This window comes from Triticum dicoccoides, chromosome 7A (genome assembly GCF_002162155.2).
Source record: "Triticum dicoccoides isolate Atlit2015 ecotype Zavitan chromosome 7A, WEW_v2.0, whole genome shotgun sequence".
Taxonomy (NCBI): domain Eukaryota; kingdom Viridiplantae; phylum Streptophyta; class Magnoliopsida; order Poales; family Poaceae; genus Triticum; species Triticum dicoccoides.
In genome coordinates, this window is record NC_041392.1 from 704,481,891 (window position 1) to 704,496,079 (window position 14,189).

Consider the following 14,189-nt stretch of genomic DNA (forward strand, 5'->3'; position numbering starts at 1 on the left):
ACTAGCTGGTTGGCTACTCCGAGAGAAACCGACACTTGTCATTTGAGAGCAACCCATCCTCCGAGGACTTTGAGCGAAAATCATCAAGTAAAAAAAAAACAAAAACCCAAAACCCAAACACCTACAAACCCCAAGTGACTGAGCATCATTGAAGAGATTGATCCTGAGTGGATCCGACGCTTGTTACCTTTGAAGACTGTGCTTCTTCCAGACGGTTAGGCGTCATGATCTAGAGCATCCAAGAGGAATTGTGGATCGCCGAGTGACCAAGTTTGTGAAGGTTTGGAAGTCGCCTGAAGAATTACCACGAGTGATTGGATGAGGTCTCTGTGACCTTAGTTCAAGAAGAATACGGTGAGGACTGGGTGTCTTGGACTAAGTGTCCTTGACTGGGTGTCCGGGACTATGTGTCCTCGAGTTTAAATACTCAGCCGCTCCAACCAGACGTACAACTGAGACAGCAGTTGGAACTGGTCTACCAAATCATTGTCTTCACTGAGCTTACTGGTTCTATTTCCTCAACTGTTTCATTTTCTCATAACTGTGTTGTATGTTTGTTCATATCTGTGTCTGAAGACTTTGACTGAAGACTTTCTCAATTTCCTCAGTTCAATTTCTTCAGTTTGTTTGTCTTCATCCTGTGTTATCCTGTGATTACGCTTCCTGTACTCTGTGCCTGTCTTCATTTCATCATGATGACTATGCTTGTATTCTGTTGTGTTTACTTTTGAGTACTTATTCCGCTGGTAGTAGTTCTTCGCTAAGGAATTTCCTCACCTGCAAATTCCTTAGTGAAGAATTTCATAAAAACCGCCTATTCACCCCCCCCCCCTCTAGTCGATATAACGCACTTTCATTGGTGAATCACAAAATTGTCAAATTACAAATTTTGAATAAGTTGCATCAATTTAAAATATGTTTGTTGCACCAAAAAAATCAAAAGCATTTCTGCATATGGTAGTACGTGTGTGATGTTGATTTACAAAGTTCCAAGTTCAAATGTTTTTTTATTGGCGAGAAACGAAAAATAGAAGTTTGCCCGCATGAACTTTGATGCAAAAATGTATGGTGAGGAATAGAAAGTGTAACTATATGGCAGTAGAATCACAACTTTCCCCCATTGGAAACCTAACTGGGTTGTCAGCTCCTGAGAAGCGGTGGAAGGTAGGAGGACAACCAGTAGCAGGGACAAGCCACCCGGTTTTGCAGCATTTGTAGTGAAGCTGGACACAAGAGCACAACGACGTGCCCAGGCAGAGGTGACACGCCGAAGAAGCCGAGGAAGGAACCACATTGCCCCAACTGTGGCGCAGGTGGGCACCAGCGGTGCACATGACTACATGAGGTAACCAAAATATCATGCTTCACGTAGTTCCTCCCTACTGAATACAAATTCGGCTCGAGGGGATAGTAATGTACTCCCTCAGTTTCGAATTACTTGTTTTGGATTTGTCTACATACGGAGGTATCTAGAATTACTTGTCTTGGATTTATCTAGATACGGAGGTATCTAGCACATACCTCCGTATCTAGACAAATCCAAGACAAATAATTCAAAACGGAGGGAGTAGGTAGCTATTGTATTATGTGTGCATCCGGTGTGTTTGGAGCAATCCCGCTACACCTATGTACTGCTCTATACGGGATCAACGGGTGAGCTTTGGTGGAATTGCTTGATTGGATGGAAATTAGGAGACGGGACCCATGCAGTTGAATTCAAGGGGTGGGTGGGCAGGGGGTGGAGAGTTTAGTTATGAGGGTTTCAAAGCAATTCAGTAAATCACAAGTAGGTGTGTTCTGCTCATGGATCAATGATTTTCCTAATCATGTGTACATTTTAGGTAACTGTGTTGTGAGCTACGTTGAGTGGATACTTGGATACATATCAGATATGCGATACGGTGGTATGTCCAATAAAACAATTAAATCTATTAAGAATGATATCCCCCCTGCCCAAAAAAAACCATGCATTTTTAAAAATATATATATCAACCAAACAGGTAAGACATAAAAAAAGTACGGAAATGTCATGATATTTGAGAGAGACATCATTTTGTTGTTTTTTTCTTTAAATCAAGTTAATCAACATCACCAACATTTTTATATACATAATTCTCACTTCATGATTTGAGAGATCTTTTGGGGGTTTCCTAGAACTTCTCACATAATTGGAATCGATTATTTTGGTCAGATGTTTATCTTTCCCATATTTTAAAAAAATTTGTTACATTTTTAATATTTACAAAAAACAAAAGGAAGTACATTTTCTTTGGACTTCAAAAATCTGACCTTTGCTTTTCCATCTTTCTTAATTGGTGTGGAAATAATGTAGCCATCATGACGTCAATTTGAACCTTTAAAGTTCTGGAAAATTCAAAAAGGAAAACAGTCCCATAGGTAACACTTGTATCTAGCATGTGGCAAAAAATCAAATGTTCATAAGACACGATGATAAAAAGATAAATATTTGGCAATACATAGTATCCAGTCTAAGTTGGGCTTTGTATTTGGCCCATCATCAGCATTGATGCCAATTTTTCATTTTTATTTTCAGTTGTCTCAAAAAAAGTTATATTTTAATTTTGACTTGAACTTTTTAAATCATATATTGATGTTTTTTCTATATTGCATATATTTTAAAATTTTGGAACTTATGAAAAAAAATCAGATCCATATGCACAAGAAGTTCTGATGCACCAGACGGGGGAGAGTTGTATTTATCCGGTTTTACAGAATAAAGAAGTAAATCATCTAGTTTTGGAGTTGAGGTTTGTAATATCGAAAGTACCATTATGCTCCCGGGTGCAAATGCAGCCGGGTGAACAGTAAATCCTGAAACTATTTTAAAATCTGATTTTATTTTTTTACAAACATTCTTGAGTGTTCTCCGGGAGTTCTTCTCCCTAACATTTTAATTTTCATGAAGTGATCACGTTCTTGACGCTTTGGGTAGGAAAAAAAACTAGCAGCCAAAAACGCTTCAAAAAAGAGCTTTTTTAGAGTACCCATTTTGTTTTTGTTTTTTTGGCGCTGAGCACATCCAATGCTATTTCTTCACAAAATTTTGCATGGCAAGTAGTAGAACACTCCGACATGTGTGTTGTAAAAAAAATAGAATTTTGAGATTTTGTTTACTTTTTTTGAATTGTATTATTTGAGGTGCACAAGCAACCGGAAGGCGGGAACGGAGAAACTCCATGTCGTTTGTAATAGCATGTACTACTTGGTCAATTGTTGAGTGCTGAAAACTTAAATGGGTCTGTCTAGGATACATCTAAATGTGACAACTCTGTTTGTGGTCTAGTTTTTTTGTTCTAGTTTTTTTTTCTTGTTGCTGCATTATATATTTGTGAGAGCTTAGATATGACATTCTTAAAAAAAATCTAGATGTGAATTAGACAAACTGAACTTAAATACACATCTTTCACTTCAAAAACTTCACATGAAAGCTTTCTTTTCTTTTTCCCCAGAACAGCCAAAAACAGCTCCCTTCCTACGGGGTATCTCAATCCAGTCAAAACGGGATGGAAAAACGGAACGGATAGTGACGCCGCGGTGTCTCCCCGTCGTCAAGTTTCGTCCGTGACAAAACGTGCGAGCAATGGCAACGTGGGAAACTCCGGCAAGACAAGACAACCGTGTCCCAGACGCGCCGCTCCTTCCGGCGAGCCAACCGCCTCCTCCATCCTATAAATCCCACGCGCCACCACGCGGCAGCCTCATCCATTCCAAGCACCAACCATTCCAGCTCCACCACGCGGTCAACAGCGCGAACGCATCGGGAGATCCAAAGATCCCACAGCTCCATCCCCACTCGTTCCGATCCATTCATTTCACCTTCTCGTGATCTCTTGGCGCGTGTGGATACAGCCATCAGGCATCAGCCATGGCTGCCGGAGGAGGAGTGGTGCTCAACCTGCGCGTCCCGTCGGCGTCAGTGACGCCGGCGCGGCGGTGTGGGACGGCGTCGTCGTCGTCGGTGAGATGCGGGGGCGCGCGCGGGGCGGCGCCGGCGAGGCATACGGGCGGGGCGCTGGAGGATGACCACTACCGGACGCTGAGGCTGGCGCCGGGGGCCACCAGGGGCGATGTCAAGAGGGCCTTCCACCGCCTCGCGCTGCAGCACCACCCGGACGTCGTGCGCCGGGGCGGCGGGGACGGCCAGCAAGACGACGCCATCGACTTCCAGCGGATCAACGCGGCGTACCAGACGTTGATGAGCAACATGCGGGAGGCGGAGGCGACGCTCGAGTACTGGCGCCGCCGCTACGGCCTCGCCGACGAGGACCTCGACCGCTACCGCCACTACCTCAACGACGAGGACGCGGACGACTGGTTCGCCGACTTCTGAAATCTCAAGGGCCGCGGCGATTCTTGCCATGGCGGAGGCAGCACTGTAAATAATTTGTGAAATGTGACTCTCTGCTTCTCTCCCTTTTTTGTGGAGCAGAGATTGTAATTTGAACATTCTTATTTTCATTGTGAATATAAGAAAACATAGCAGGAATTAACCTAAATTGTGGCCCATGATTAACACCTCTTCTCTTTGGATATCCATGGAAGGGACGCCTCTTTCATTTTCAGTGATAGCGCCACACTGGCACCGACTGCTGGATGCTTTTAGGCGAATTGTTTTCAGTTTTGTAGTGTATAAAATTTCAGCCATTTGTTTTGCTTCATCCTCCGTCTGTTTTCTTCCACAGCAACTCTTCTCTTCTTCTCCTGAAACTCAATCTGCCTCGTGCAAGCTGAGCATGTGTTGCACAAAGATGGCATTTGAAATGCTTGTCATGTGCTGTTACACTATATGGGTAGAGGATTTCTGGAACGCACCTCGATTTAGATCTAAGAAGGCATGTTGTTACTCGAATATGCATTTTTATTAATACGGAGTACTACTCATGGATAAATATACTTCATGTATATCAAAATATAAAACAACAGTGTTAAAAAACATCTTATATTTTAATACTGAGGGGTACCTCCCTAAGTGCTCACAAACCATTCAATTATCATCCTCCCAAGTTCATATCAATGATTAGTGCTTATGACATCACAACCCTTGATCCACACAAGTCGGTATTTCAAGGGTGACGTGACTTTAAATATGGCGAGCGCTATGCGTCGACCGTCTGATACCTCCCAGCTAACTAGCGCCTCGTCCATCGTTGAATGAGGTAAATCAGAGCCATCCATCCGTCTCCATCCGCTGCAACAACAACCATGTTGCAAAGCTGCGCTCACAACATCAACGAAGTTGCAAAGGTTGCTGATGTTGCCGCACGTCAGCCTGGACAATCTTTGCAACATGCGCTCTTGCAGCCGCGACATAACCCTCTTTATGGTTGCTTCCGACCATTAGACCTACGTCGAGTGTGGCGGCTGCCTTCACCGCGAAATCCATTGCCGCCAGCCGCTCCTCTATCTGCTCCATCCCTCATCATTCATAGCACATCATCTCATCGGTCGCAACATCCGCCATTGACGGTTGCAACATGTAGTCACAATTGTTGCAGGGTCAGTTGACGTGCTTGCAGTACCGCCGCAACATTTATTGTTGCCGTTTGCAGAATCCAGTCGTGCACGTAGCAACACAACTACGCTAATGTCACTTTACTAAGACTTTGTCAAGTTTCAATCGACTGAGTTCTTTCCACACAATTCTTTATATGCATGTAAAATACTTCTTCCGTTCTAAAATACATGACCCAACTTTGTACTATAAAGTTAGTACAAAGTTGGATCATCTATTTTGGAACGGAGGGAGTACTAGGCTAGGACAGCTAAGGTAGCACGACTCGATGATGTCTTGAATCGAAACTGAAATCCAATTCGGACACACCTCGTCGTGATCGTTCCTAGGAATAGTAGGACCAATGCTATCTTCTTGTGGTCGTAGCTGCTGGCTGGGAGAGGAGGTTCAGCAAGCTGAGGAGATGCCTCCTGCTTGGACTCCGGCAGGGTGGAACCGAACGACCACAACAGTATCCGGTGCATCCCGGCGGAGAAGCCGATCGCCACCTCCTCCGGGCAGATTTCGGCGCAGATCAACGGTGGCACTGACCTGGTACAGGGCACCGTCGATGAGGAGAGCAACAGCCAGCATCCTGGAGTCGTTGTGGTATTTCACGGTGGCCTCCATGACACTGGACGTCGTGAGGTTCTTGCCCGGCCATGTCGCCGTCGTGTGCGCGGACGCCGTGGAGTTGGCGGAGCTGATGTCGATGCCGACATGGTTGGGGAAAGCGTCAAACTCTACCGTCACGACGGCCGGGCCGCCGCCGGCGCTGCTGCTGCTGCGCGGAAAGTCCACGGAAGGGAGATGGCCGAGGAAGAAGGTCATCCTATTGCCTGGCTGCTGCGGCGGGCTGTCCTTGTCTGGGGCGATCCGGAAGGAGAAGGCGGTGGCGAAGCTAGCCATCTCGCCGGTGGCGCCGTTCCATAGCGGCACCTTGTACCGGTACGATGCCCAGCTGTTTTTCGTCAGCTGGAGCGCCGGTGGACTCACGAGTGCGTCGCCGGAGACGACAATCGACGAGCCGGCGGTGGGGTCGGAGAAGTCGAGGGTGAAGGAGAGCGAAAGGACACAGCTTGGCGCGTGGTAGAGGCATAGCAACGACGTCAGGACTAGGGCGGTGGTCGGACGACGGCCGGAGGCCATGGCTGATGGCTTGGCCGTGGTGCCTGGGAAGGAGGAACCATGAGGAGCATCATGAAATAGGGAATGGGATTTAGTGGGGGAGTAGTTAGTTGTCATGGTCAAATTTAGAGCATAAATAGTGCACACGAAAGGAACTAGAGAGCCCACGGATTGATTGATGGTGTTGTCGTTGAAATTTTCTGGTTAAGGCCATTAGATTACACGGGATCAAGTCACCATCGTACTATCATATAGCTAGTGGTCGTTCAACAAAGCAGTTGACACACTTGACTTTTTTCTTCTTCTTATGTTTTTTTATTTACTCATCAAGTTGTTTTTCCTTGTTATATACCGAATATAAGAGGACAAGCAGGTTGAAGAAGTTCACAGCCATTCATTCAGAAGCAACACATGTCAAGTTCACAACCAACATATGTGAAGCTCACAGCTAACATACAACTAGTACTCTAGGTCACAGCCACAACTTGCTATGGGACGACAGTTACAAGGCATTACAATGTACTACTAAGCAAACTAATAAGAGAAATATGATTACCTGACTAAGCAAAGAAAACGACCGCATCGCTTTTTTGGTTAAGTCGTTGCCTGCATCAGGTCTGCAGAAAGACAAGGCCCGATGTTCTTTCCTGGCAACAGGTGGAGAAAAATGAGTGAACTGATCTGATCACCTGGACGCCTCCAGAGGTTTAACCGGCATAGTGTAGGGAGAATCCCAATCCGCATCGAAGACGTCCTGCAGCTGCGAGACGATGGAGGGGTCGTACGTTCCGAAGCTCACTCCAGCCGTCGTGTAGAAGTAGTCCCAGATGAGGTTGCTGGTGCCGATGTTTGCCCTCACATCGCTGACGGCATACTTGCCGTGGTTCACCCGGGTGAAGTCGGGATAACGGTTCCCTGTCGCGGCGCCCTGAGCCAAGGCAGGTCCGGTTTCGTTGTACCCGGGAACCAAGTAGTACTTGACCTCGACCTTGCCGCTGCAGTGGTTGTATTTCAAAGATGCGCAGAGGATGTTTGAGTACAGGAGGCTCTTCAAGTACTTTTCAGTGCTTGGGATGAAGTGTGTCCAGTAGGCTACGAGCAGCCTAACTGTTGCATTCTTGGAGAATATTACCTATCAATGATCAGGTTATATTCAGTTAGTAGATGAATTCAGCATTGATAAGTACAGAGATAAACTGTCCAGGAGATATTATTTTTTTGAAAATAAAATGTCACCAGGCTGCTTAACTAGAGTCATGTAAGGTACAATTCCACAAAGTTCTGGTGTTGAAGCTTTGGCAAATAGCCAACTGGATAGTACTGATTACAGTGCTCATGTAGTCATGATAGTGCCAAATTATTTCGGTTGATCTACAAATTTGATACTGTATATTAGATGTCACCTTGCAAAAAAGGTATGATTATATCCAAGTATCCCAATTTTACCGAAACTACATGAGACTCTGTATTGCCTGCATAATTGGCATAACAAATGCAACTTAAATACCTCTGATATCGCTGACGACAAAGATGGCCAGAACACAGTTTCAGAAGCATACTGCGATTATCCAAGCCAGTCCATAGTACTTATCCTCACCATTCCCCCAGAATTGACAGATTTGATGGTGTCAACCCAACCTTGTTCATCTGCCTGGAACTTATCAAACGACAGCTGGAAAACATGAACAACTTGAATCAGCATCAGATTCAGAACATGTGTTACAATTTAGAAGATTATTCCTTGGAAAAGTGATCCGCATGTTTTAATTTCACATAGTATGATAAAATGACGCGTAACTGGAAATCGATCGTTAACGCCAAGAATCATAGAGCTTGAAATAAATATTTTACAGACTTGCCAACTGTTGTAGCAGACATTCTCCTTTTCTTCCTTAAGGGCTAAGGCAGACTATGTGAGGCAGCCAGGCAACCCAGAAAACAAATTTTTTAAATGGTATGTGCTTTAGAAATTCAAGTGTGTGGCTGTGTGCTAGAGGCTATGTTACTACAGTACCAAGTGACTGAAAATTGTATGGGTTAGTGTCATGATACTACTTCCGATATTCCCTTGCTTGATACAAAAAATGAAAGCTATTCCCTTTTTCTTCAGAAAGAACACAATATGAGGCATTACCTCAGGTGGAGCAAACGAAAGATAGCTCAAGTGGTGTTCTTTACTGGATCTCTTGAGCCCAGGGGTTTCAATTAAAACATCAAGCAGTTCAGGATTGGCAAGGGATGGATAGCCGTTGACATACGGGACATCGACAGAAAGTGGCAGAGGTGACCTGGTGCATATTAGAATTATTCAACCCAGGGAAACTGACAGAAGAATTAGAGTACTTATGCCTACTAATAATGTTTAGGAAATTTATGAAACCATAACATGCCTTCAAGTAAAAAACAGTAAATATTGTATCCATTTAACATCAAGCAACAGTATGCACATTACATCGATGGTGAACATAAAAGGAACACAGCTAAATGCTGTCAGCAGTTTGACAAAAATGTTAGCACAAGGACACAACATACAAAGTACAACTGCCAGGAAGTTATGGATAATATGATGTCATGTAGGTAGGAGATAGTTTATTTTTGTACTGGGTAGTAACTGATTATCAATTACCAATAAGGCTACAAACCTGCATCTTTGTTCAGGTTGTAGGAAATGTGACCAACATGGCACCTTTCTAAAAGTCTGCCACTTCTTATCCCAGGCAATTTTGGTGTAAGTGGTTGAATTGAGTGTTGAAAGTGTCCAAAGATTTTGAAAATACACCTCAACAGTTTTTGCTATCTGTGGACAACCAACGAAATAAATCCCCAGCTCCTTCACCTGCAATAAGAAGTCAAAGTACTATCAAACAGATTCAACTTAACGAACTTGTTTTTTCGGCATTTTTCTTCAAACTACAATGTAAATGCAGTAACACTGTACCGCTAGTTTACTTTCCAGTATACCTGGGTAAGGGACTTCCAATCATTGTTTGCAGAGCCAATATACACATCCTTTTTGTCAGATATCCAGACTTTTGCATGCAGAACGCCGGATCCCCACCAATCCTCAAAAAGTACGGTTACATTCTGAACGTTTGGCCTTCCTGCAGCGAGGTTAGCACTCTCTTGGTCGAAATCAGGAGCAAATCCAGCGTGCTGCGCGATCCTGCAAAGATGATACAGTCGTTAACAAAATGAATTAGACTTGTGCACACACATACTAAGTTTCCTTCTCATCGTTCTTTAACTCCTTTCGCTTGAATGCTTCCATGGCAGTTAACTGCGCAGTGCCAAAACCAGCATTATCACGGGCATGCACCTATGTTGCTTCTCACTAACATAATCAGGACAACTAACTTCCTATGGCACAGAAATCACTGTAATGGTACTAACAACTAGCACTTGAAAATTTGACATCAACCCTTGCCTGATTTGGACCTTACGATCTGCAGCTTTCTCAAGTGCGTTGTAAACCCGGCGCCCCTCCTCAGCCCCAAACTTCGCCATGTCGCTCTCGGAGAACCCGTACTCTCCTGATTTCGGGTTCTTCGGGTGTGCTATGAACTGCCAGTATTGCGCGAGGATGTCAAGGCTCTCTGTCGTGTTCCCCGATAGCCACTGGAGCACGTCCGCTGCGGATCAGCAGCAATAACAAAAGTCAGCTAGTTCTGTATCAAACTATCAATTCAGGCAACTAACATAAACAGATAAAGTCCATTCCATTCGTCCACAACTTTTTTTCGCGTGAAGTCAGACAAGGAGCAATTTTAATTAAAATCACACATGTTGTCAACAACACTTGTAGTACCGCGCGGCGAGAAGCGCTGAGCTATGCTGAAACCAAACACCACCACTCATACATCAATGACTGAATCCTACGTGCACCTGCAAACAGAAATTGCAATGGGCACGGCCAATTGACCGGACAGGCGAACCCATCCATGGAATGTGCGTCCTATTAACTCAGAACGCATTTGCATTCACAGCAAGCTGAAACAAAATGCCGTCTTAGAGAACCCAGACATTTTTACACCTTTCGAAACGCCTTATCCTACACATCGATGAGGAATAGGGTGGTAATCGAGGAACGAAGCCCCAGGAGCCAAACCGCATGGATCGACGGCGAGAACAGCCGCGCCGACTAGAGGGAGGGGAGGTGGGGAGGGGGAGCCGGTGGGTACCTGTGGCGAGGACCCCCGGGACGCGGCGGAGGTGGGGCATGTCGGTGGGGATGGACTGCACCAGCCACGCCTTGCAAGACTCCGCGGCGCCCGCGGCCGGCGGAGCTCCCCACAGCGCGGAGACGGCGAGGAGGAGCGCGGGCAGGAGGAGGTGCCGGCGGCGACGAGGCGGAGGAGCCATGGCGCGCGCGCTCTCTCTGTGCGGCGGCAGCGCGCGGTGTGAACGGAGCTGCCCAGTGGGAAGTGGGGCCTGGAGATAATCCAAGGGGGCCAAGTCATCCTGCTATGGTTGTACGGCCCTGTAATTTTTTGTCTCGACTCAGACGCTGTAAAGTTTGTTTGAATTTATTGAAAAAATCGTTTTCTTCAAATCTGATCAAATTGCGCCATTTCTCTTGAGATAGAAAATTATAAGCCATTTTTAAGATCTTTCTGAGTAGTAGTTTGTGACTAGATTCCTTCCTTCAGCCTTCGAGTCGGCAAATTTCAATCAAGATCTACTCCATCTGTCCCGAATTACTTGTTTTACATTTGTCTAGACACGTCGTATCTAAACACGGCAGTAATTTGAGACGCAGGTAATACTTTTTTTTAAGGATGTCTTTCTCCTCAAGCAAAAACAAAAAAGTAAAGCCAAAGATGCCTGCCCTGTGCATCTCGTTTCTTCCTCCCACTCTTTCATTTCTGAAAGTGACAGGTTCTTTTTTTTCTTTTTGAGGAAACGCTGAAGGTTCTTCTAAGCCCGAGCATATTCTCGCGGCAAATAACGCATCTTTCGGATTGTTGACTTTTCCCTTGTGGGAGCTATATCTCACTTATGTGGAATGTATGTTTCGCTCGCCTCGGGCGCAACACGACTTGGCCGGCCCACTATTGTAGCAGTTTGTGCCTTCTTTTCTTTGTTTTCTTTGTCCGGTTCTTAATTGTTTTGGGCAGATTTTTTTTGCGTGGGTTTTCTTTTTTGTCGTTTTTTCACTGTTTGGGTTGTTTTTTTCTGTGTTTTTCATTCTTCACCGTTTTTCTTTGATTTTCTTTTTTTCGTAACCGTCATTTATGGCCCCACATGCCTTCTCGATTTTCAGCAAAAATAATGCTTAGACTAGGATTTGATCTCTGGCCTGCAGGTAATTAACAAAGGGAGGCAACCACCTCATCTATGACACGCATTGTTGAACATTCTAAGGGAAATACTATTTTTGACATGTTTTTGCCTTTAATATGTTAGCACTGAAAAACTTTTTGTTTCAAGCATCGTGATAACTTTGATCATTGGGAATAAATTTGTTGAACTCGCCCCCCGGTAATTTCTGTAAATAGCACGATAACATTCACGCCATAGACCTGATAATTTAGATACAAACACCGTGGTAACTTTAACCATTGAGGAAAACAAATATGAAAAGATACCTGATAATTTATGTGTAAATAGATGGTAATATACGCAGCGCACATCTGATAACTAAGGTAGAAGCACCATGGTAACTTTGACCGTAGGGATTTTTTTTTTGAAAAGATACTCCGGTATCTTCTGCGTAAATAGCACGGTAGTATACCTCCCTCCCCTGACATTTTTATGTGTAAATAGTATGAAAACATATGCACTGCGATAAGTAAACACCATGATAAGTTTTTGACCCGTGAAGGGGGAGGGGGGAGGGGGGAATTTGTTGCTGAAACATATCCCTGATAAATTTTGTGTAAATAACATGATATTTTAAGCACTACGGGCTTGATAGGTTACCTAGAATCACCATGATAACTTTTTGTCCTGGGAAAAAGTTGTTCAAAATATCCCCAATAACTTTTGTGTAAATAACATGATAATATAAGCACCGCATAACCGATAACTTGCAATATAAACATGATGGTAACTTTTTTACCAAAGGAAAATATATAAGTTGTTAAAACATACACTCGCCTCGCGCGTGGGCCTCTTGGATGAACACAACACATGGCGTGCCACGGGAAAGTCACATAATGTTTAGTGTCATGAGGGGCACACGTGCTATAAGCGTGATAAGTTACGCAAAAACATCATGGTAATTTTTGACCTATGGAAAAAGCTACCGAAACACACCCAGATTTTTAGGTGCAAGTACCATGATAATATACGAACCGTAGACCCGGTAACTCATGTACAATCCCCCATGGTAACTTTGACCGGGGGGGAGGTTGATGTACATATACCCTGATAACTTATGTGTAAGTACCACGGTATTTTACACATTGAAGACCTTATAACTTGTGTACAAAACACAGTGGTAACTTTGAAAGAGTGTAGTTGTTGAAGCATAGTACCTGATATGTTTTATGTAAATAGCACAGTAAGTTATGCAACACATGTCTGATAACTTGCATACGAATATCATGGTAACTTTGTCCTGAGAAGAAATCATGTGGTAGACGTGAAGAAGTGACAGTTTTCTCGGGGGTGAGCGCCCGAAAGGTGCGGGAGAAGCAGGTTTCTCAGGCGAGCCTATGGGGTCATTTGGGAAGAGGCGAGGTCAAAGAACGAGGGATCGTATGGTACTTTAAAATGAAAGAAATAGAGGTGTGGCAGTTTTGTTTATATGGCACACGTGTGTCAAATATCACAGTCCTTGTTTTTAATGGGTTTCTTTGTTTTTCTTCAGCTCTTCTCTTTTTTCTGTTTTGTTTTCTTTGTAGGTTTTTCTTTTTTTATCACACGGCTAAATTTTTAGTACATGAAACATAATATAATTTTTTTAGTGTACATGTATAAACAAAGTTGATACACGTTGCCATTTTTCAAATAAACTACATATATATTTCTTTTAATACATGTTTTAAACACTTTTTGTAATGCACAGTCAACATTTGTTAAAATACACGTTGGAACATTCTCTGATGGTAATAAACATTCTACAGTTTTTGTAATGTGGTAATTTTTTGTAATATATTTTCACACACATATTTTTAAATGTATGAAGTATGCTTTTATACTGCGGGAACATTTTCTTACATTGTATACACATTTTTCAAGCGCACATGCACCCTTTTGAATCGCAGAAACATTTTTTTCGTTGTCGCTCAACATTTTTTTAATAGCAGCGGCATTGTTCTTATACTATGTTAAAAAGCTAAAAATGTGTATTGGAAAATTAAAGTTATGCTTTTTAATATGCTCATTTAAGATGTAAAAAAAAGGAAATTTGGGTGACATCAGCGAGACGACCCACATCCCTGTTGGGCCTGCCCAGCACTGGTCTCGCCCGTTTCCGGGCCAATCCGGATATACATACATACACGGCGGAAGTAGTATTTGTCGTGTAGGCCTGGCCTTTGTCGTGACCGGCCCACGCCCGTCCGACCTGGGCTCAGCGGGGCCTATTATTATATGCGCAAAAAAG

At 43.9% G+C, this 14,189-nt stretch overlaps 1 protein-coding gene and 1 pseudogene across 1 annotated transcript; one reads left to right on the forward strand and one right to left on the reverse strand.

Annotated features, from left to right (window-relative positions):
* Nucleotides 1–3,621: 3,621 nt before the first annotated feature.
* Nucleotides 3,622–4,517, forward strand: LOC119327886 (chaperone protein dnaJ 8, chloroplastic-like). Its single transcript, XM_037600959.1, has one exon. The coding sequence runs from the start codon at nucleotides 3,887–3,889 to the stop codon at nucleotides 4,349–4,351; it is 465 nt and encodes a 154-aa protein (XP_037456856.1). The 5' UTR covers nucleotides 3,622–3,886; the 3' UTR covers nucleotides 4,352–4,517.
* A 1,130-nt stretch (nucleotides 4,518–5,647) lies between these two features.
* On the reverse strand, nucleotides 5,648–11,053 carry LOC119331259 (annotated as a pseudogene).
* Between the last annotated feature and the right edge of the window lie 3,136 nt (nucleotides 11,054–14,189).